At 38.1% G+C, this 24776-nt stretch overlaps 1 protein-coding gene across 2 annotated transcripts in view; it reads left to right on the top strand.

Annotated features, from left to right (window-relative positions):
* The window catches only part of mtbp (MDM2 binding protein), a 75626-nt gene that overhangs the window by 38251 nt on the left and 12599 nt on the right, over nucleotides 1-24776 (top strand). For both annotated transcript variants that reach the window (XM_072570936.1, XM_072570935.1), the window contains exons 13-19: nucleotides 2088-2201; nucleotides 5206-5370; nucleotides 9346-9439; nucleotides 17974-18132; nucleotides 21229-21324; nucleotides 22570-22839; nucleotides 24410-24632. In XM_072570936.1, the coding sequence (XP_072427037.1) occupies nucleotides 2088-2201; nucleotides 5206-5370; nucleotides 9346-9439; nucleotides 17974-18132; nucleotides 21229-21324; nucleotides 22570-22839; nucleotides 24410-24632 (1121 nt within the window). The remainder of the gene's footprint in view (nucleotides 1-2087; nucleotides 2202-5205; nucleotides 5371-9345; nucleotides 9440-17973; nucleotides 18133-21228; nucleotides 21325-22569; nucleotides 22840-24409; nucleotides 24633-24776) is intronic.

Raw genomic sequence — 24776 nt, 5'->3', positions numbered from 1 at the left:
TGCTTCGCAACACTTCAGGCAAAATAACACTTGTCAGCTTTTTGCCCATGGTAATGATTTACAGATAAAATATATTTGTAAAACTTCCTATTCTCTTCTCTTAACATGCTGCATTCACTCTTAAATGGTTACCCAATCCCAGAGGCTTTGTCCCCACAGATTCTCCTTCACTCCATTTTTCATTGTGAGATTGGGTATTGAGTGTTATTTGATCATAGAGGTCGTTATAGTTGAAATTGATGTTCACCTCACTGGGCATCCGTAATTTATATTTATGGATAGCAATTTAGAACATTTACCCAGGGCATTTCTTTTCACCTCTTACCTCGTCTGGGGTCAGTGGGTCATCTTCAGTGACCCCATTACCAACTTCTGCTAGATCAATATTTCATACAGTTGAAACACATTTCAGTGGTTCATCATGAATACTTTGAAACCAGAGGAGGTTTTTTTTGGAGGGAGAGGGGTAATTGATTTTTATTCACAAGTTTAAGTAATGGGTAAGATAATTGAATATGCTTCAATTTTAAACAAGTATAGCACATTATTTACAGGATTAATGGTAGCATAGAATGATTTGAGAAAATTTGAATTGTTATCCCAGAAGGTCAGATAGCAAATAGTGTAATGAGCTTCTAGAAACCTTTGGTTTAACAAATTATTAGTTTTCTAAATGCTGATATTCATTTGATAGATCTTCAGGAAGTGACACAACTGGAAAATGAGTTCAATGGAATCTAGAAAGATAGTAAAGAAAAAACTTAAATTTTGACTCTGCAGATCCACAGAACTGTTCTTTGTAGAAAGTTCAGCTAAATCCGTAGTAGCTTGTATGTTTTTGGCAGAAGCATGGAGCTTAAACATCATATGCTATTGTGATTTTCACTGTAGCAGCAATGTTGTAGAAAATTAACATTGTGAATACATCAAGAAAGGGTGCACTTTGACCTGGAGTTTATCATCCCTGCTTTGGACAGTGCATTTCATGACTTTTAGATTTTTGAGATATGTTTACAGTAATGTAAATTTGTAAGATTTAGCAAAAAAGAAGCTCATGGAATAGAATAAAATCCCTACAGTGTGGAAAGGACTTTTCATTTTTGGGATGTAGGCATGATCGGAAAATGTAGCATGTATTGCCAATCTTCAGTTGCTTTTGAGAAAGTGGCAGTGAGCCACATTCTTGAACTGTTGTTATCTACGTGTTGATTAGATTAGATTAGATTCCCTACAGTGTGGAAACAGGCCCTTCGGTCCAACAAGTCCACGCCGACCCTCCGAAGAGTAATCCGCCCAGACCCATTTCCCTCTGACTAATGTACCTAACACTAAGGGCAATTTAGCATGGCCAATTCACCTAACCTGCACATCTTTGAACTGTGGGAGGAAACCGGAGCACCCAGAGGAAACCCACGTAGACACAGGGAGAATGTGCAAACTCCACTCACATGAGGCTGGAATCGAACCTGGGACCCCCGGCGCTGTGAGGCAGCAGTGCTAACCACTGAGCCACTGTGTCGCCCCACAGGTTTACCAAGTGATTGAGCACAAAACATTTTTTTCTTTTTAATCACCTAAATAATAAAGAAAATAGTATAGATCTATACCAATACAGATTATATTCATTCATGAGATGTGGGCTTCACTGTCTGGGCACCAACATTCCTTGAGAATGTAAGCTGCCTTTTTGAACTGCTGTAGTTTATGTGCTTTAGGTAGATCCACAGTGCTACTACGGAGGGTGTTTTGACTTTAGAATAAAATATAAAAACACCAGCTCTTGAATGATCACGGATCCAGTACAATTTTTAGTAAGCTCCTGTCACATGAAACCCCAAATTTCAAACATGTATATGGCAGCCATCAAACTGCTCAAAATAAATGAATCAAGAATGTAGTTTAAAGTAAATTTTAATGTGTGGGGTGTCCGTTTTAAATTAACTTCTGTGAAAGTGCTAATGTAATACTCACTTTGTTTCAGAAGCTAATTAAAATAAGTTAATTATCTCATGATAAAGGGCAAAAATACTGAAACAGAATGTGCTTCTGGCAGCTGCTGTGTGTACTAATCCATGTATCATCTGCAGAGTGTGATGTTGCAGAGCTTCTTGGGGCAATGCCTTATCTTACTGAAGACCAGCTTGTAGACCGAGAGAAGAAACTGGCACAAGTTCAAACACTTGCTTTACGAGAGTTTCTAAGTAAGTCTTATAATGTATTGTACAACAGGTCTCTGAATTACCTGAAGGCAGCTGTAACAAAATCTGCGAAGATATAATCTTGTATATGTTGTTGATTCTAAAATGTGGGTTAGTGTTGGGCCCAGTCTTAAAATTGTGCAATGAAAAGGAGGACTTTCAGTCCCTTGTTCCTGTGCTAGCTCCTGAGAAGAGATTTAATTAAACCCCTCTATTTTTTTCCCCCGTTATGCTGCAATTTGTTTTCCAGTAGAAGTGTATATAAATTTCCCTTTTGATAAATACTAATAAATCTGCTTCCAGTATCCTTTCTGGTCGGTGCAATGCACATAATAATCATATGTAAATAAAAATCTCCTCAACCCTTTGGTTTGTTTGTCAATTACCTTAAATCTCGTGTGCTGTAGTTACTGACCTTCCTGCCAGAGGGAACAGTTTCTTTCATTTACTCTTTTAAAATCCTTCATTTAATTTAATTTAATGAATTTAATTTCACTATTAAGTCTCCCTTAACTGTCGCTAGTCTAAGGTAAGTAATCTCAGCTTCTCCAGTGTCTCTCAATAACAAATCCTTCATCCATCATAATGTTATGAAAATTCATATCTCAGATTTGGGCACAATATTCTATCTGGCACCTAACCAATGATAGAGAAAGATTTTACATAAATTCTTTGCTTTTCAACCCTACACCTCTATTTGCAAAGCCTTTCATAGGAGCCTTTTAGCTAATTGAAGGAAGGCGAATTGTTCAGTTGGTTAGGAGATGGCTTAGAATTTAGCAATGAAGGATGTTGGTAGGCACTTGAATTAGAAGGAATTGACTCATGGTACCCACAAGGATCTGTGCTAAAGTCTCAACTATTAGCTATATTGTTAATGTCTTGAAAAATGTTATAGCAGTTATGTTTAATTCTGCCAATGGTGCAAACATTGGTGGGATCATATATTGTGCTGATGAGTGCATTATTACAAAAAAAATTGACAAACTCAGTGTACAACACTGGATACTGAATTTCAATGCAGATAAGTAAGGTTATCCATTTTGGACCCAAAACTTTAGATCCAAGTAGTTTGTTTTTAAATGGTGAGGAATCATAGAATCCCTACGGTGCAGGAAGAGGCCATCAGGTCCATTAAATCTCCTCCAAAGAGCATCCCATGCAGACCCAGCCCCCCCACCATATTGACATGAACTTGCATTTACTATGGCTAACCCACCTAGCCTGTACATCCCTGGACACTACAGGGCAATTTAGCATGGCCAATCCACCAAATTTGCACCACTTTGGGAGGAAACAGCAACACCCAGCAGAAACCCACACAGACCAGAGAGAACATGCAAACTCCACACAGACAGTCACCCAAGAGTGGCATCGAACTTCAGTCTCTGATGCTGCGAGGCAACAATGCTAACCACTGAGCCACGATGCTGCCCTAAAACTGGGAACATTGGCAGTCCATGAACATTGACCACTACACTTGAGTGTTCAGAGATGTTTTTATATTAATCAAAAAGCCTAATGAAATGCTAGAAATTAGAACCAGAAGTTAGAACATAAAAGAGTAAGATCATTTCCTTATGGTAAAACACAGCCCTGGTTAGATCACATCTGCTGATCTGTGTACTGTTCTGGATACTGCACCTTCGAAGGGATCTGTTAGAATTGGAAAGGTTGCAGTGCAGAGTCACCAAATTCTTATTCAGGGTCTAAGTCTGAGACTATGAGGAAACTATACATAAAACAAGCTTGCATTTCCTGGAAATTGATACTGTAGTGAAAATGAATTTTCAGTGCTTAACTTTCATCAGTTGACTTTAATATCTAAAACTTTCATGCACTGAAAATCTTTTTTCAAAAGAAGACGACCCTGCTGACCTCAAATGGCAGCTGCGACCATGCGACAAGCCCAGGTGACCCACAAGAAATATATCATAACAGGCTGCCTTGGAACTATCATGTTAATTAAGAAGCACTGAAACTTGACCAGACATTTTCATCTGTTTTTGCGTATTGCATGATGATTTCACATACTGAAGGTCAAAGGTTACATGGGGAATATTCTGTTTGAGATAGTCTGGCAATATGCTCTCAAAAAGCTAATTTTGTGTTTGTGGAATGTGTTATTTTTCCAATTGCAAAAATTGAAAAGTTCAACATAAAAATTTGTTTCTTTGTTTTGGCTTTTCTCTCAATCCAATCATCATCATTTATGTTGTTAACTAACATTTTAAGTTAAAATGAAGATTATCAAGTGATTTTAAACTTGCTCATTTGCTATCTATGTGAATGCTTCAGTGTGATTGACTGGTTACCTGCTTGCTAATATTCACTGCTTCATACTTGACTTGGTGCCAGATGTAAACTTCCATTGGTAATGGAAAATCCATGCCAACTATTGCTATTATCTTCATGGACAACTTTTTAGATGGCACTGTTGAGCATCCTTGCATCACTGCTGACCACAAAATATAGGCCATTAACACTGTAAAATTTTACATCATCATCATTAGAAATCACAATGGATTATATATGTCATTGCTTTCAACAATTATAGGATTGAATATGATTTAAATATATCTAGATATTATTAACCTTTGAGTTTCTTTGTAATATCCGTTATGTTTTAGGCATATTTCAAATGTTTTGTTTAATTCAGTGCATCCTTTTTAAATGTCATGAAACTGCTACGACTGATGCAGTGTGACTTCAAGATTACCAGGCACCATAATATTGCACTGCTGGGACATGGATTGTCATCCCCTCCAAATGTTCTTGATTAACCATGGAATATTGTGGGTAAACTGCATTACAATTCTTTTTCATTTGGTGCATTACATTTGATGGGATAATTGCTTGTAACTCCAACCCACAAAACATAGATATGAAACTTTGCTTTTCATTTGCAAATTCAGTGTGGTTTGAAATATGGTGAATATTTTATTTAAATAATATCTTGTTTTTCTATTTCTACAATATAGTTACCCTTTGCTTTTTATTTATACAGAAAGCAGGCAGATAAGTAAAATGCCCTTGTTGATTCCAATTAATGAATTAAAGGCATTGTTGACATTGGTGCGAGAACAGTACTTTGGGCAATATGACAGGAATCTGCCAAGCAATATTTTGGGCAATGTATGTCAGAGACAAGAGGAAGCTATTAAATGTACTGGTGAGTTTTATATATTGAGTAAAAGTTCAGCATTTTTAAACAAAATTGTCTCTATATAATGACCTGGTGTTCTTTCTGAGAGCTTTGAATTGCACAAATAATTAAATGTCTGATGCCCCCTTTTCCATTATTGATTGATTTTTTTATTGCTTAAAATGCCATTTAAATATGTATATGATATGAATCTTTAAAACAAGCTGCAATTAATTGGATTGAGTAAGGATTAACTTGACTGAAGAGAATGAAAGAAATAAAGTTAATGGGAGATGTCTGCTTTTGATGATGTGAAATAAAGTACCTAGACCACTTAGGCCCAGAGTTTAGCAATGTACAAAGAATTCGAAATGCTCAAACAATTGGCAGCTTTCAGCTTCGGGGGATTTGTGTACAATTAAGGCTGATGTTAATGAGGAAAAATAGAGAGAATGAGAAAGGAACAGAGCTTCACAAAGCTATACTTAGCCATTTTACCAGTGAATGGAAGCAATTTGTTGTTCAAGAGGATTTTGAATGAAAGAGTCAAACCTAGCAAGAATAATTTTTCTTTTTTCTTTGTGGGACGTCGGCAGCAGTGGCAGGGCTTGCATTTATTAGCCATGCTTAGTTGCAATTTGCTAACTAAACAAGGACAAAAAAAAGGAAATCTAACAGTATATTTTTACATTAGAAGTAGTGACTGAAGTAGGTATAAAATGCAACTGAGGAACAGCAAAATACTGAATTGGAAAGTGAAAGGAAAAAAGAAACACAAGTTTGGAACGTGTCAGGGGCAACAACTATGATTACAATCAAGTTACCCTTTTAAGAGAGGGCAGACTGGTCACCTGAGGAGCAAGAAGAATGTAAAGGAATTATGTGGTACATAAGTTTTGAGAGTTTCAATGTATTTCACATCAATCAAGAAACCACAACACATCACATTCTTAAGTTCAGTAATAAGTAGTTTAATATAGCAGGCTAATTGTAAAGGACAGTGATGGCGTTTGTAGAACACAATGCAAATGTAGTTTTACATTTGCCAGGTTTTACCTGAATTATGTATTATTGTCCGTTGTTATGCAGCTGACAACATTCATTGAATTTTCAACATTTTCAAATCTTTGATATTCTTATCCCTTACCTTCAATAAATATTGTTACAGAAAAATATACGTCTGAGAAAAACTGCTGAATAGCAAAACTTAACCATTTGGAGTTACTTGCTGATAGTTTTTCTAGATGGCAGTGGTTATTCTTATTAAGGCCTGGAGTGTAAATTAATTTTGTCAACTGGCAGTGGCTAGACAATTTAAACAATAAGCTGCTGCCAAATTGTAAACAGTTACTTTGAAAATATGCCTTCTATGCCGACAGAAGGATCATCTGAAATAAAAGTTGTCTCATTAAAATTGATTCTCTATAGAGTTTTGACAGTTTACTGTTTTTACTTTTCCTCCTCTCTCCAGTTCAAATATTAACACTTTGACATTTAATTTAAGAGGTCTGCCAGGATACATAATTGTCTTTACAACAAAATGTAGTCAACAGTCAGTTGTGCTTGTTAAAATACAACTGCTTTCAACCAAGCTAGAAAGTACTGGTTGTAAAATTCATATAATTACTAACAATTTTTAGTTTTAGTTTGATAGTTAGGTCATTTGTTTCAAATTCAACTGGAAAGATTTGTTTTAACTGTTCATTTAATTCAATCAATGTTGGAAAGATAACAACAGATCCACTAAAAACAGAGCCTAGATATTAGTGCAGGTTGCCTGTAGTAAGATATCACTTGTTTAACATGGAAGGAAAAATTTATAACAAATTCCTTGTCAGCAGGAATCGGAAATAATATAAGGGCAGACTTCAGGAAGATTGAAGAGCTAGGTTTTAGAAAGAGAAACGACTAAGTAGCAACAAAGAATTTAGGTCGCAAGTTGCAGTGAGCAGAAACTTGATAACCAAAGACAAGTAGTTAGTACTGGAGTGGATGAGATGTACGGTGATGTTATTCCAAAGAGCAGGATTTCAAGCTGGAATGTACAGCTTGAAAAGTCTATAGAGATAGGGTGGAATGAAGCTATAGAGAGATGTGTTGTTGAGGGCTCAGATTTTGAAATAATAGAAACAGCAGAATTTCTTGAAATTCATTAATGATTTTGTTTTATAGGAAAAGCAAACTAATCTCTAGCATAATTTGTACAGATGAAGTATCTGCAGGGCATCATTCAGGCTGATGTCAAGTTGTATCTCCTGTCATCGCTTTGAAATTCTCAACAACACTGCTACATTGGCATCATTGGAGCAATCCTGAGACAAAGCAAAATGCAGTAGATACTGGAAATATGATTCTGATAAAGGACATTGACCTGACATGTGAACTCTGTTTCTCTCTCCACAAATGCTTATAGACCTGTTGAGTATTTCTCTTTTCATTAGAGGAGTCAAATTGACAAAATAAAATAGCATAGATAGTTGAAATCTGATATAAAAACCAACAATTCTGGAAAACAAAGTGTGAAGTGAGAAACAAAGTTAGGAGCCAGGATGAAATAGCCTTTCAAAATAAGGCCATAAGATATAAGAGCAAATAGGCCTTTCAACTCGTTAAATGACAGAGCAGACTCAATGATCTCACGACTGATCTGATTGCTCTCAATTCCAAATTCCTTCCTTTTCCCCCATAACGCTTGATTACCTTGCAGCAAAAAGAGCTATCCATCTCAGCCTTGAATATTCTTGATGACCCAGCCTCAACCTGAAAGAATTTCACAATTTAACACCCTGAGAGAAGACATTCCTCCTCATCTTTGTCTTAAATGTGTAATTATTTACTTCAAGACTATACTGTTGGGTTCTAGACTTTCCCCAAGGGGAAACAACCTTTCTGCATCTATCCTGTCCAGTCTCCTCAGAATCTCTAATGTTTCAATGAGGTTGCCTTTCATTCTTCTAAATTCCAGTAAGTACAGTCACTTCCTACTTCATCTGTCTCCTTGAGATCGTCTGTCTGTACCCAATGTTCTTCCATTGGGTTCTTGTCCGATTTAAAGATGAAGAGCAAGTTCCTGTGGTTGGTGGCCCAATTGGGTGCAGGCCAACACCACCAAGAGGAGCAGAGAATGCTGCTCAGGCAGCAAATAAAGTGAGAGGATGCCTCAGAACTGTGTGGGGAAATCCTGAGGATTGAAGCTGGGAGCACCTTCTGATGAAATCCCCTCATGAGTTTGTTTGGGTTATGGCTGTGGTATTTCCTGCTTTTGGTCCCATAGCCAATGGTCGCGTCTGCCTACCACTTGGGCGATGCTGCCTTTGATGACCCATTGGGCTTAGTATCTGTTAGGGAATTGCTCCACTGTGGACAAGCTCTCCCCGTCCATCACTTATCCTCATAAATTTTCATTGATTACTGCTCACAGCTGCCAGTTGGGCAGCTGCTTTCATTGCTAACCTGCATCTAACATGATGATATGAGGGCTCATGTGGCACAGTATTGGTGCCCCTATCCCTAGGCCCAAGATGTCTGGGTTCAAGTCCCACCTGCTCCAGAGGTGTATAATAACATCTCTGAACAGGTTGATTAGAAAAATAGGTTAAATTTTTAAAAAGATCACATGGAGATTAGAATGTATTCTCTAAATTTCACCCTCCATTTATCTTTTAATTCTTTCATTAATTGTGGATTCCCCGTTCCATAATTGCTGTTGACAAGGTGGTTATGAGTCATTTTGAACTGTTGCATCCATCTGGTAGTCTCAGAAGTTTCCCCCAATTGTTCAGATCAATGATTTTTCATTAGATGTAAACTGGTGGTTTTTTTTAAAGTCCTATAGGTTCCTGCTGAAAACACTTTTCCTGTGTATTGGTAAGGGAAATGCTTGAACCAGATGTACTCTAATAGCCTTTTCTTCCCCTTTTAAATACAATGTGTGCACACCTGTTTGTTTGAAAGAAAATTATTCATCTGTGAATATTTTATTTTAAACTCCTGTCTATCTAGAAACTGACAACTCAACCCTGAGTCCATCACAGTGGCCTGAGAGAAGTGTTCTTGAACACTATGAAAATCTTGAAAGAATTAGACAGAAGTCCAGGTGAAATATGTTTTTTTATACTTATTATTTCATTTGAAAGGTGCCAGCTTTTTCCAAGGATTTGGATTTTAAAGTGAGATTACACAATGCTCATTTATAGCTGTCTACAATTCTCCGATAAATTAATTATTTGGAAATGTTGGAATTAATCAGTCATAACATTTTTTGAGCAGTCTTGCAGATACTGAGATTGTATATTGCTTTTTGCTGCTGTCTAAATCTGAATTCAATAGATGACATATAATGCTGTGATCAAAAATTGCGTTTGAAGATCATTCTGAAATCCAGCATTAACAAAGAATGATATAGTTTATGTAGCACATGTATATTCGTAAAGTAAGTCACTTTGACTTGTTATGAATGTGGATTTGCCGCCAATACTTTAATTGGATCAGTGTTATCAGTTGCTCCCCTTAGCAGTTTTTTCTGTTAACTGTCTTAGGTTTATCTCTTCAATAGCATAACCTTTTCTATCCTTCATGGGATATGGATGTTGCTCGGTGAGCATTTATTTTCCATTCCTAATTGCTTTGTAACAAATTGGCTTGCTTAGACATTTAGTAGAGAATCAACCACTTTGCTGTGCATGTGAAGACACATATAGGCCAGATCAGGTCAGGATGGTGAATTTGTTTCTCTAAAGGACTTTAATGAGCTTCTTGAGTTTTTTTACAATGATCAACAATAATTGCACAGTTGCCATTAAACTAGCTTTTCATTCTAAATTTTATTAAATTCAAATTTCACCATCTGCTATGATGAGACTCAGAACTTTAGCCTGAGGGTCTGGAATACTAGTCCAGGTGGCATAACCAATGATCAAAATTCTGTACAGTTAAAACAGAACACTTTTACTTCTAAACTTGTATTCTCTTAAAATAAGACTAAGATATTTTTCTAATCACTTGTTGCATCTGCATGTTCCTTTTAATGATTTATTAATGACGGAACATACGACCCTTTGTTTCCCTCTAACCTTTTATCATTTAATGAATACTCTGCATATTTGTTCGACCTTTTATTTTTCTACATTATATTCCATTTACCACATACTTGTCCATTCACTAAATCTGTCCATATCCTCTTGAAGCTGCTTTATATCTCCTTCATAGCCCACATTCTCACCTAGTTTTTGTGCTATCCATGAATTTGTAACTATTACATTTGGTCTTCACATCTAAATCAGACACACATTTTCCTTCCCTCTTTTATCAGAACTCCTCAGAGATCATTCTCTCTCTTTGCTCCTCCCTCCCCACCACCACCACAACTTCCCATGCAATTGCAGAAGGTGTGATACCTACTCATTTGCTTCTTCCCTCTTCACCATCCAAGGCCCTAGACCTATCTTCCAGATTAAACAGCGATTTTATACACTTCATTCAATCTAGTCTACTATATTTGCTGTTCGGAGTGTGGTCTCCTTTTCACTGGGGAGATGAAAAATAGACTTAGTGACAGCTTTGCAGAGCATCTACATTCTGTCTGTTAAAAATGACTCTGAGCTTCCATTTGCCTGCCACTTCAACACACTGCTGTGCTCCTGTGTCAAAGTTTCTGTCACAGACCGACTGCAGTGCTCCTGCAAGCCTCAATGCAGGTCAAAGAACAGCATCTCTCATTTTCTGCTTTGGGACCCTGCAGCCTCTAGGACTCAATAATAAGTTTAATAACCTTAGAGCCTGATTCCATCCTTGCATTTTTTTTCATAACCCACCCCTACACCCTTATCCTGTCATGGCATTTGTTCCTTTCAGTACAGACCACCTTTCCCACCCACCTTTCATCCTGTTATCACATAACATAGGCTGCTTTCAGCAAAGCCAATCCATTAGAATCATAGAATTTTACAGTACAGAAGGAGGCCATTCAACCCATTGTGTCTGTATTGGCTCCTGGAAGAGCTAGTCCCACTCTCCAGCCCAATCACCTTAGTCCTCTAATTTCATAATTTTCAAATATATATCGAGCTCCCTTTTGAAGATTTCTATGGAATCTGTTGCCACTGCTCTCTCAGGCAGTGCATTCCAAAACCTAACAATTCTGAGTAGAGAAGTTTCTCTGCATCTCACTCCTGGCTCTCTTGCTGACGATCTTGAAATTATGACCCCTGGTTACTGACATGCCAACTAATTCAAGCAGAATATCCTTCTTTACCTTATCACATTTGTTCATAATTTTAAACATCTCAGTAAGGTTGATTCTTAATCTTCTCTGCTACAAGGAGAATCGACCTAATCTGTCTCATCATTCTTGATATCTAAAATCTTTCATTCCTGGTACCATTTGAGTAAACCTCCTTTGAACTCTCTCCTGGGTTTTAACATCCTTCCTTACTTAAAGTGTCCAGACTTAACTGGTATGTCTTAATTTTTGTTTTTATATTATCTTCACTCCTGCACTAAAATGGTGGTGATAAAAGCCATTATACTATTTGCTGCCTTAATTGCTGCTGCACCAGCTTTGCGATCTCAAACAAACAGGATTTCTATTTCCTGTTCTTCTTTAAAATGTGAAATAAGGTTTTTAAAAAAAGATGGCATCAGAGAACACATTCTGGAATTGGGTATAATCTGAACACCAATTCAAACTCTCTACTCTCACTATTACTTATTCAGTTTCTGTTGTGTTCTGGTCTATAATCAATAATCTTCTCATCTATCTACTCCTTTCATCTCTCTTTATGGCTGTCTCCATCAATGCCTCCCTCCCATCTCTCCAAAGCTTGACTTCAGCATAAAGAGTACATTTTCCTTACGGGTGAAGAATCACTGGACTAAATGTTAATTCTGTTTTTGCCCCAATGATGCTGCTGTACATGCTGAGTTTTGTCAGCAATTTCTGTTTTTGTTCCAATTATTGATGTATGTTTTGAACAGCTCGTGCCCTGTGGTACTCCACTAGTCACGGCCTGCCAATGTGAGAATGGTCTGTTTATTCCAACTATTTTCGCCAACCCTTAATTCCTGTCAGTATGTTGCCTCTAATCCCATGTATGTTAATTTTACTAACCAGCCTCCTGGGAGACTTTATCAAAAACCTTCCAAAGTCCAAGTGTGCTATGTTCACTGGCTCTTCTTTGTCAATTCTGTCAATAAACTTTTCAGAAAGCTCAAACTGGTTTGTTAAACACAGTTTCTCATTTACAAATCCATGCTAACCATGCCCAATCAGGTCATTGTTAACCAGTGACAATTTATCACATCCTTTATAATAGATCCTAACATCTTTTCTGTAGTTCCCTTTTTCTCTCTTCCTCTTTTTTAAATATTGAGGTAACATTTGTCACCACTATTCCAGAATCTATAGAATTTTGGAAAATGGCCACCTACCACCACCTACCAAGCATCTACCACCATCATGGCTTACCTCCTTTCAACACTCGAGGGTGTAGAATATCAGGTCTCAGCCATCAATCAATTTTTCAGTCCCGTTAATTTCTCCATAGCTGCCTTAGTAAGACTAATTTCCTTCAATTCCTCATTTTCCCTAGTTCTTTGGATCTCTAATTCTCTGAGATATCTTTCATCTTCCTCAGTGAAGATGAATACAAAGAAATTATTTAGATTCTGTCATTTCTCATTTAGTTATCCCATTATAAATTCCCCTGCATTTGCCTGGAACTGACTCGTATAGGTCTTAACCAAAAGTCTCTCTTTTTACATACCTATAGAAGCTTTATAGGCTGGTTTTATGTTTTCTTTCTAGTTTATATGCATATTCAGTTCTCTCTAACTTTTTTGGTCCTCCTTTTGTTGCATCCAAAAACTCTTCCCAATCCTCACATTTACTTCTAATTCTGGCAAACTTAAGTGCCTTTTTTGTTATTTATACAGTCCTATTTTATTTTGTTAGCCACAGTTAACTGACATTTTGAGAGTTTTTATGACTTGAAGGAATGTAAGCTGTGTAAAGACTAACAATTGCCTATTTCATATGCTTACTATCAGACCTTTTTAATGTACTTTCCTAATCTACCTTCGCAAATTTGCTCCTCATATGTTCAAAATTTCCTTTGTTCAAATTTAACACCTTGGCTTTAAATATAACTGCCCCGCACTCAAACATAATGTGAAATTCAACCAGATTATGGTTGTTCAACCTTAAAGGTTTTTTTACAACAAGGTTATTAATTAGCCCTTTTTGATGGAAGACTGAGGGTTAGCAAACATGGTACTGCTATTTAAGAAAGGTAGTAAGGACAAACCAGAGAACTATAGACCAGTGAGCCTGACGTCGGTGATGGGCAAGTTGCTGGAGGGAATTCTGAGGAACAGGATTGACACATATTTGGAAAAACAAGGACTGATTAGGATCCTAAGCAGTCAACATGGCTTTGTGCATGGGAAATCATATTGCAGGAACTTGATTGAGTTTTTGAAGAAGCAACAAAGAAGATTGACGAGGGCGGAGCGGTGGACTCAATCTATATGGACATCAGTAAGGCATTCGACAAGGTTCCCCATGGGAGACTGGTTAGCAAGGTTAGATCTCATGGAATACAGGGAGAACTAGCCATTTGGATACAGAACTGGCTTGAAGGTAGAAGATAGAGGGTGGTGGTGGCAGGTTTTTCAGACTAGAGGCCTGTGGCCAGTGAGTGCCACAAGGATCTGTGCTGGGTCCACTACTTTTTGTCATGTATATAAATGATTTGGATGTGAACATAGGAGGTATAGATGGTAAGTTTGCAGATGACACCAAAATGGGAGATGTAGTGGACAGTGAAGAAGGTTACCTCAGTACAATGGGATCTTGATCAGATGGGCCAATGGACTAGGGATTGGCACATGGAGTTTAATTGAGATAAATGCAAGTGTTGCATTTTGGGAAAGCAAATCTTAGCAGGGCTAGACACTTAATGGTAAGATCCTGGGGAGTGTTGCTGAACAAAGATTTTGGAGTGCAGGTTCATAGCTCCTTGAAAGTGGAATCGCAGGAATATCGGATAGTGAGGATGACATTTGGTATGCTTTCCTTTATTGGTCTGAGTGTTGAGTATAGGAGTTGTGGCTGTACAGGACATTGGTTAGGCCACTTTTGGAATATTGTGTGCAATTCTGGTCTCCTTCCTATTGGAAAGATGTGTGAAACTGAAAGGTTCAGAAAAGATTGACAAGGATGTTGCCAGGGTTGAAGGATTTGAGCTTTATGGAAAGGTTGGGGCTGTTTTCTCTGGAGCATCAGAGGCTGACAGTGTGACTTTTTATGGTGGTTTATAAAATCGTGAAGGTCATGGATAGGGTAAATAGACAAGGACTTTTCTCTGGGTGGGGGAGTCCAGAAACTAGAGGGCATAGGTTTAGGGTGAGAGGAGAGAGATATAAAAGAGACATAATGGGCAACGTCTTCACGCAGAGGGTGGTGTGTGTATGGAATGACCTGCCAGAGAAAGTGGTGGAGGCTGGTGCAATTGCATTTAAAAGGCATCTAGATGGGTAAACGAATAGGAAGGGTTTAGACTGATATGGGCCAAGTGCTGGCAAATGGGACTAGATTAGGTTAGGATATTTTGTCGGCATGGACGAGTTGGACCGAAGGGTCTGCTTCCATGCTATACTTCTCTGTGACTCTGACTCTCTTCAATAATATTGAACTGATCAAAATCATGGCAAGCTGAAGTCAAATGTGAATTGTTACTGTCATCTTACTACTTGCATGAATTATATGGAATGATTAGGTTTGGCTTTGCTTATTTTTGTCATTACAGCTTGCTTGCAATAATATTAAAAAAAAATACACTGTGCTACCCAACAAGTGGTTTTTCTTGCTAGGTATAAATTTAATTTCTAAACTTTCTCTCTTAAATTCGTCCTTTGTGAACTGCATTTAAGCTTTTCCAGTTCTTCCTAATTTGAGAGCATGACTCTAATATCCTCACACACCCATTATTCACAGCTTTGCCTAAGTGCTCTGCCAAACATATTTCAGTTCTAGCATTGTAGAGATGGATTCCACATCAATCTAAAAGATGTTGTTATTTTATTGTCTGTGTAGACAATACTTCTGTAAATTTGTGGTAACCAAAGGAGGAGAAACAAGGGGCTAAAATTTTTGTTTTATTTCAATTTCAAGTGGGATGTGGGTATCGCTTGCTGGGCCTGCGTTTTGTACCTGTCTTTAGCTGACCTTGAGAAGGTGGTGGTGAGCTGCTTTCTTGAACCACTGCAGTCTAAATGCTGCAGATTGACAAAGTCATGAAGGGAGATCTTCCCAAATTGGGGATCATGATCTGAAACTTAAAGTTTGTGAGCTCCAAGGTAGCAACAGCCACCGTGGAGTTCTGAGGAAGAACAGCAAATAAGGAAGGTCATCAATTTCTAAGTACGAGTGTCACAAGCATGTTCTTACTTTCTTTAAATATACACTAGATGGTGGTTTATTGGTTGAATGATTACAGTTTTAGATGGAACTCTATCCCACTGCATCACCCAGTCTCAAACTGCATTTGCAAAAACAAAATTCTGTGTATTTCTTGGGAAGGAAATACATTTGACCCTTGGAGAACATAGCAGGGGGATCTCTTGACTGGGCTGAAGAGTTTGGTTTTAATCCAACAGTCTGACACATGGAGATAAAATGCAGCTGTGTGGCTATTTATAAGGCAACATTCCTTTTCTTTGTACAAAATCATTAAGGGAGAGCTTCCCAAAGTAGGGATCATACTCTGAAACTTAAAGGTTGCAGACTCCCAAGTAGCAACAGCAGTCATGGAGCTCTGAGGAAGAACAGCAGTGTTCCCATTTTACCTTACAATCCCACCCACTTCCTCTCTCCTGCAATTAGCACTTAGGAATGGCATTAATTTCAAGCCTTAAAATGGGCCACAGTGGGAAAAGTTTGGAAGCATTGCTTTAAGGGTGATGTGATTGTGTTTGATCCAGCAAATGTGGTCGCATTTGCTTGGGGCCCTGAGAAAAATGATCATTAATTTGAAACATCCTGCACTTCATAATGATATATTGAGAATGTAACCAATGAATTTCTGTAGGGTCACAGTCGGTAATAAATGCAGATCGAAATATTGACCTTGTTTTACACAGTACAGAATTATTACTTTGTCAAAAAATGTGAACATTTGAACTTTGATTCACAAGTTTACTTGTGTCTTCACAGAAGGTGGTGGGACAAGGAGGGCTATTTGAACAAGACATTGTGCAACATTTTCTTTGATTAAGATTAAAGCTAAAAGTCCTTAACAATCTTTAATTTACTTTGTTGTTAAATCCCAGCAAATTTGATAACTTAATAAGTATTTAACAGCAGAAACCATTTGCCAGTCCTGTGAAATTACCTGATTTGGTACTGAAAAGTGGCCAGACTATCTCCAACTACCCTGAAAGGTCAAATATGTCAAACATTTGGTAACAGGTAAAACTAAATGTGCAGTAGCAATAGGTGTAGTATTTTCCACTAACAGGAAGCTGCCATCAAGCCAAAAAGATTCTACCTAGCGCACAAACAAGTAACATGGTATGTAGTTTCAGTGCCAATATGATGTCAGGTACATAGGCCATACAGTTGAATGACTGGTGGATTGTATCTAGCAGCACATCTCTCTGGCTTGTTGCAACAGGCCGGAATGCTGATTGTACTTAACCAGCCCAAGTTAAAGTTCAGTGAAGCGAAATGTTTTTTCTGATGAGGATGAGCTTATTTGAACTATGCTATTTTAGCATAAAATTATTTAGCATATTGTTACTAGAGTCTACACTTAAGGATAAGGTGACTGAACACCTTCAAAATCCTTAACTGATCCAAGTACTTTGTAAATGTTGAAAGGCGAGAAACTGCATGTCCAAAGTGATTAATCTAGATGTACAGATGATTATTTCCTGTACCTGATGGTGACATCTTCACCAACAAGGCTAATTGAGTGCTTGTCTTTATAACTAACACTAGAACACAAGGGTGTTGAAGTAATGCTTCAGCTGTGCAAAGCCCTGGTTAAACCACACCTGAGTACTGTGTGTAATTCTGGGCACCAGGCTTTCAGGAATTATCTATTGAATTTGGAAGTAGTGTGGTATAGATTCATTAGGATGATACCTGGATTCCAAGGGTGAAGTTAAGATTGTATTCATCAGCATTTAGAAATTTAACAATTTATTTTCAAGGTATTAAGGGGAACAGACAGTGTAGATAGGGAGAATTTGTTTCTGCTGGTTGTGCATTGATATTAATTAGAACCAGTCCTTTCATTAGCGAAATTAGGAAATATTACATGTCACAAACATGCAACTCTCCTGTATTTTTGACCATATTTTATAATGAATTGATTAACATTGCTGTGATATTTAGCCAATAGAAAGTCAGACAATAAGTAAATAAAATAGAAATGAACTAAATTATAAGTCAAAGTTTAAGCCAATACATTTTTTTACATCACAGCAGTGATTACACTTTAGGAGTATCTCATTGGTTTTGAAGTCTGTTGGAACATCCTGAGGTTTTTAAAAAAATGCCATAGGAAATGAAAATTTTCTCTTTTATCTGATGGGTTTCTTTTCTAACTATTTTATGTTTGCATTCAGAGTTGGTTCCATGTTAACAAGCTCATCTGAGACTCTGTTGGGACTCAAGGATAGCCAAAGATTACTTCCAGTTCAGCTTGACGCCAAAGAACTGCTAAAATATTTTACACCTGAAGGTTTTCCAGTTGCTGAGCTCCAACCTTTACAAATACAGCGAGGGTATGCAGAGTTTTGTTTCTTAATTTTTCTTTTAATTTAGTGAGAAATGAAAGTGTTACAGTGGAAAATCAGCTTTCAAAAGTGATCTAATTTTATAACTGACAAGATGAGTAGTAAAACCTCTGGTGTGCCATATTATTGCACAAGTTTTAATTAGAAACTTGAGAATAGCTGTCGGGTGCCTTTGGAACAATTCGTGAGCAAACAACCCACACCATCAAGGGAGGTTAAAAGCAGTTTTTTTTAAAAAAGTGGAGACAAAAAAAGTAATTTACTTATTAGCTTTTGCTGCAATCTATAATCATCTAAGAATTGTTTAATTCCATATTTTCTGGTTAGTTTTAATTCTGCCACCTATTTTATAGGTAATCTCATTCCTTATTTGCTTCAAAGTAGTTCATTAATACTAAAAATAGTTTTTTGATTCTTTTGAACTAAAGGGTATTTACTACAAAATTATGGTAAAGTTTCTGTTGTGTAACGTAATGATTCTCAAGAGAGTAGTGTTCATTGGCTTCATCCATTCTGCTGACATCACACGGAGTCCATGGGTAAGCCAAAGAGTTCTACTCTAACTTTAGGAGGGACCAAATATATCTGTACCAGTTAGCTATAGTCCTAGTAATCATGCCTGACCAAATGTCATTATACTGCTTGATATCATGCACCTTAATATCGAAGAGTAGTGCCTCTTGTGTAGACAACTATAGTGGTGTCTCCTCTACCACTTATTACAAGATAGGCCTAAGACAAAGCAGGACTGGTAGCTAGCAACTGCTTGAAACAAACCTTGCCCAGTAACGCATATTGGTAAAGTGGCAAATGCCACAAGGCACCACAAGTAGTCTTCTGGGAAAGTGCAAGAGTTTCTTTTTGAAATATAATTGCTGTTATTTTAAAATACTATAATCTAGTAGAATTACAAGAAAAATAAGAGAAGCTGGGAAATTTTGAAGATAAACAGTAAATAATAACAAAAGCAAAATAGTATAGATGCTGGAAATTTGAAATAAGAATAGTAAGTCAGACAATCTCAGGTCTGGCAGCATAATTGGGGAAAAGCATAATTGGGGAAAAGCAGAAGGCCCTTTCTCGAAACTTTTTCATTAAAAGGTAATTGAACTGGAACATTGGGCAGAATCTTTTCTAGGGCTAAGTGAGCATGTGCTACAGCAAGATCTGTAGAAAAATCAGATTACCAAGGTTGATGAATCTTTCCTAGATATCAGGACAAACTCATTCCATTTTTTATGCTTATGCTGAGTGACGTGGTAAGTTTCACAGTCGGCAACTGTGAACAACCAATAAGAAAGTTTGCTTTTTTAATGTCACAACTCACTTCATTAATGTCCAGCTTCCCATTTTGCCAACCAAGCTGTCATACCACTCTCTCTCTCTCTCAGCCTCCATGGATGTTCACAGCATTCCTGCTTCCATTGTTGTGCCTTGCCTGTTGGCTCTTTGTCCCCTCAATAAGAGATGCAAAGTTCTTATTTCTGCCTTGCCTTGCCTTGCTGTTTAGCACAGACACAAAGACAGGAAGCTTGCCCTCGTTATCAGCAGCTCTGTCAAAAAGAACAGCCTTTAGTTGGTTGATCATGACGTAGTAAGACAAGGGCTGCTTTCAGTACTAGTCCTGGGGCTTGGATATGGTCACTCAGCCACTTGCAGTCAGAGTTAGTATGATCCCCACGTAAGGGATGAGGAGACTAATATCGGAGCACACCACCCATTTTGACTCTTTGCCCTACTGAGGATGCTTTCCACTTAGAAAGTGAGCCGGATGGGTGTTTGGGGAAATGAAATTGGGCTGTGTACCTACTTTTGGTGTCAGTGAGTGATGTCCTGAACGAGTGAGTAGATAGCACAGAGGGCATACAGATTTAGTGGTGTTAGGCTGAGTGAGTGCAAGTGAGACAATGTTGCAAGAAATGGGGCGAGTGGGAGAGCATGAATCTTGGTGGCAGGCAGGTCTGTGTGTGCATATAATGTAGTGGAGAAAGGATGTTGGTACTAATGCTGGTGGTGAAGGACTTTGACCTTCTTCCTACCCTGCTAGCCACTCATCCAGGGGACTGAGACTACATTTAGCTTGGGTGGCAACCTCAGACAGGCTCGCTTTGTCTGGTGTTGTAGTCTCCATTGCTGATCTGGGGGAAGAGGGAGTCTTTCTTTGGAATCTTCTAGAATCCCTACAGTGTGGAAACAGGACATTCAGTCCAATGAGTTCACATGAACCCTCTGAAGAGCATCCCACCCAGACTCATCCCCTATTCCTGTAACCCTGAGTTTCCCAAGGGCTGATGCATCTAACCTACACATCTCTGTACTCGACGGACAATCCACCAAACCTGCACATCTTTGAACTGTGGGAGAAAACTGGAGCATCTGGCGGAAACCTGTGCAGACACTGGGAGAATGCACAAACTCCACACACAGTCGCCCCAAGGATGGAATCGAACCTCGGTCCCTAGCGCTGTGAGACAGCAGTGCTAACCACTAAGCTACTGTGCTGCCCCTGTGTGTACATCACCCTGTCCAGTAGAAGCAAAGCCTGCAATACAGGTATCTCCCCTGCCTGCTAATGTTTGTGGCAGATGTCAGGAACCTTGCATGACAGCATTGGACTGTGCTGGTATTTGTTTGGGTGTACAATGAGTTTTTAAACATGTCACAGATACAGGGGGTGCTAGTTTTCAATGGATATCCTGACAGTGACAGCGTCAGGGTGAGGTTTCCTCCAAAAAAAATTAATGTAGCTTTTACTTTGCCAAAAATAACTATAAAGTTCAAGATGCTGCTTGACCTTCTGAAATTTTCTAGCATTTTTGTTCTTATTTAGTGAATTATTTGTGATGCACTCCTACAAGTTATCATTTTTAGTTGGTGGTGGTTTTTTCAAGTTTTTTGGTGAACTGAACATTGACTTAAAAATGGATTTTAAATTATCTTGTTTACAGTTATTGCATTGCATTTCATCTATTTTTGTAGGCATGATTAGTGTGTATTTATTGATAAATTAAAATTGTTCAAAAATGTACCAAGGCACAAATCTTAGCCTGGTATTTTTTTGAAAATGTTTTATTTCCTTTGCAGTGAAAATGAGTTTCCACTGACCCCTGAGATGACTCTGCAGAAGCTGAAAGGTTTGCCGTTTGAAAAGGCTACTGAATGCCACTACCATGGAGTTGAGTGAGTATAATGCTCTAAAGGCTGACATAATATAGCATGTGAAATGTAAGCCATATCTTTCTTCTTACTATGGGTAAGAAGTGTTAGCAAACAATATCTGTAAAATTTAGATGAATGCCATTTTTAAGAAAAAACTAATTTTAACAGAAACAAAAAATCTAACACCAGAGAAATTGGCCACCCATGCAGTTCAGATGAAAGGTCACATACCTGAAAGATTAAATGTTTTTCTGTCCTGCTGAACTTTTCCAATATGTTGTGTTTTTATTTCAGATTTCCAACATCTGCAAAATTTTATTTTTGCACCTGTGCATCTCAGTTTGTACTTTTGAGTTCTTGAGCTTCCTGCCTGTTTATAATCAGCCTTTGTAGAAAATTACTTGGACTAAATCTTTGTTTTCCTTTGCTAGGTTGAAATGTCATACGTCCCACACATCCCTACTGTTAGCAGTTTATCGAGTATTAATCTATCCTATGCCTTTGCTTGAAGGATATCTAATAAACTAGGAACATGATGGTATCAATTCCTTTACCTGCCAGTACAACAGTTTGCCTTTTTCCAGCCTTTCCCAAATTCATCTCGAGTGTAGAAAACTATTTTTGTGATGTGCAGACAAATGTGATTTCCTGTTGCTGCCTCCCGTACCGCCTCTTAAAATGTTGCTTCTACTTGCAATGCTGACCCCCCCACTGCTTAGTTCATCAGCAGCAAGGCAGTTTCTATTGAAGCTTAAAAGCTGGTAGGAACAAAACAATGTGAGGGACCAGAAAAGATGAATGTTGTAGCCCTTTCCAAAATAACTTAATGATATTTTTATGGTTCACTTATACGCCTAAATCACTTTGTCCTTCAAGAAGCTATCCAGCCAACACTCAATTCTGCTGAAGTTGCCCTTCTGTTGTCTATCATGTCAAATCTTCTCAAATCCATCAACTTCTGTGTCTAGCAGCCTGATTTAAATCATCTCCTTGTTCCTTTCTCTGATTACTGGTAATGGCATTTATATATACTTCTTGGAATCCTGAAAACTATAAGATAAACGGTCCTTGTTTCTGTGTACCTCCTCATAGTCTCGGTGTCTAATCTCCAGAATTTGAAACTTGTGCGTACTTTCATGGTAGATGATATTCCAAGGGTAAATCACCATAACTGCCCAGTTTATGGGTGAGATCACTGATGTAACTATTTTATGTACAACATGGCTTATCTGCCACACTGTAATAGACACCTTATGAAAATTACAGGTACTGCCTGGACAACAGCAGAGCACTTGAAAACGATATTCGATTTGGGAAACTTCAGTCTCGCCTTATCCGCTATGAAACTAACACAACCTGTTCGAGAGAACAGTGTCCAGTTATTTATGGATTAAGCCCACTGTCGTCTCCTGCAGTTCTTTCAGAACCTGGAAGTGTACCGGATGGTGAAGCTTTACAGAACGATCAGAAAAATACTGGTGGGACAGGACAAAAGCATACATCAAGGAAGGTGGAGAGTTTCCATCTCAGCAAAAGGTAACTTTCAAATGGCGATAACAACAAAATATGCTGCAACTTTTTAGTCATTCAGCCTGCACCTGTACTAAATGGAAGAATATTGACATTTGTGGTGCCATCTACCTTCACTCAACCAGAAGTTGTCTGAAACTTTCATGCTCATTTTAGTTTTGACAGATCCAGTCTCATTTGCTGAATGCTTCCAGCAATTTTGTACATTTGTTTCAGATTTGCAGTACTTTGTAACCTTCAATAGCCTGTGATTGCAAATGACTTTATAGCTGCTAATTTGGAATCATTTGTTTGCGTGTCACTGTCCCTCCATTATTTCCACTCCCCTCTTTTATACCGATATTGGCGTGATATTAAATAACTGAAATATTTCTGAAAAGAGAGCTGCATCGCCAAAGCCTTTTTGTACTCATCTGGGCAATACAAGAAGTTTCTGAAGTTTTATAATAATTTACATTGCAAGGTAAAGAGCTGCTGATTGTTTGGCAAGTGGACTTTGATTAGCTGCCATGGAGAAAGCTAAGGGGAATTACAGGTATTCAAGCTCCGGGGCAATTCTTTTTAAAGTGCAATGTTTGAACATATTCCATTAGATTACATGCAAATAGGAACCCATTCTGTGTAAGCTACTGCTGGTAAGTCAAAATAAGCCATATTACAAGCTTGACTGATTATCTTAAATTGGTTAATAGTGCAGCCATTGGTGGTGCAGGGAGACAAACCTCAAAAGGAGCAGCTCTGACAGCCATGATTTTTTTCCTGTCCGCCATTTTGGGCAGTTCCTTAAAAGTGGGGCTGCAGATAGACAAGGCGTTTGGTACATTTACCTTTATTGGTCAGTGCATTGAGCATAGGAGTTGAGAGGTCATGTTGATTCTGTACAGGACATTGGTTCGGCTGCTTTTGGAAAACTTGTTCAATTCTGGTCTCCCTGCTACAAGAAAGGTGTTGTGAAATCGAAACGGTTCAGAAAAGATTCACAAGCATATTGCCAGGGTTGTATGATTTGAGCTACAGGGTGAGGCTGAATAGGCTGGGACTATTTTCTCTTGAGCCTCTGAGGCTGAGGATTGACTTTATCGAGGTTTATAAAACCGTGAGGGATATGGGTAGAGTGAATAACCAAGGTCTTTTTCCCAGATTAGAGGAATACAAATCTAGAGGGCAGAAGCTTAAGGTGAGAGGGGAAAGATTTCAGAGGGGCAACTTTTTCATTCAGATGGTGGTGCATGCATGGAATGAGTTGCAAAGGAAGTGGAGGAGGCTAGTACACTTACAACATTTTAAAAGGCATCTAGATGGGCACATGAATAGGAAGGGTTTAGAAAGGTATCAGACTAGATTAATTTAGGATATCTGGTTAGCATGGATAAGTTGGTTTGAAGGGTCTGTTTCCATGCTGTATGGCTTTGACTCTATAATGGTTGCTTGTAATAATAACAGCTGAAACATCTACACAATGAAAAACAGCAGAAAAGAAAAGAAACAGCATAAGCTATATGGTTAGCCTTGTTGGGACTGTGGTAATTCGGATATGCCCATTGAAAACTAATCTTCATTGCTTTGTCTCTCCTAGACTTAGCAAATCCAAAAGCACAGAATCTCTGAATTCCCAGTATTCACTACGAACATCACAGGAGGCTGGAAATAATTCAGTAGCTGGTTTGCGGGAACACGGTCAAAGGCTTGCAGCTGTTTCAACTTCCAGTAAGGAGCCCAATAGCCAGATTCAGAGAATAGCAACAAAGGCTTGTCATGAAAGTGTGAAAAAAGAATCACGATCTCAGAAGCACAAAAGGGTAAGGCATGTGTCAGGTTGTTTTATCGTATAAGAATTCTCTTGTATAGCTAGCTAAGAATAGCAGTATACAAAGCTGCCAAACCTGCTGAGATTTTCCAGCAATTTCTGTTTTTGTGACTAATCTGTTACAAGCAAAAGGCAA

Source organism: Chiloscyllium punctatum, chromosome 5 (assembly GCF_047496795.1).
Source record: "Chiloscyllium punctatum isolate Juve2018m chromosome 5, sChiPun1.3, whole genome shotgun sequence".
In the NCBI taxonomy this organism is placed as follows: domain Eukaryota; kingdom Metazoa; phylum Chordata; class Chondrichthyes; order Orectolobiformes; family Hemiscylliidae; genus Chiloscyllium; species Chiloscyllium punctatum.
This window is presented reverse-complemented; position numbering and strand designations above follow the sequence as displayed.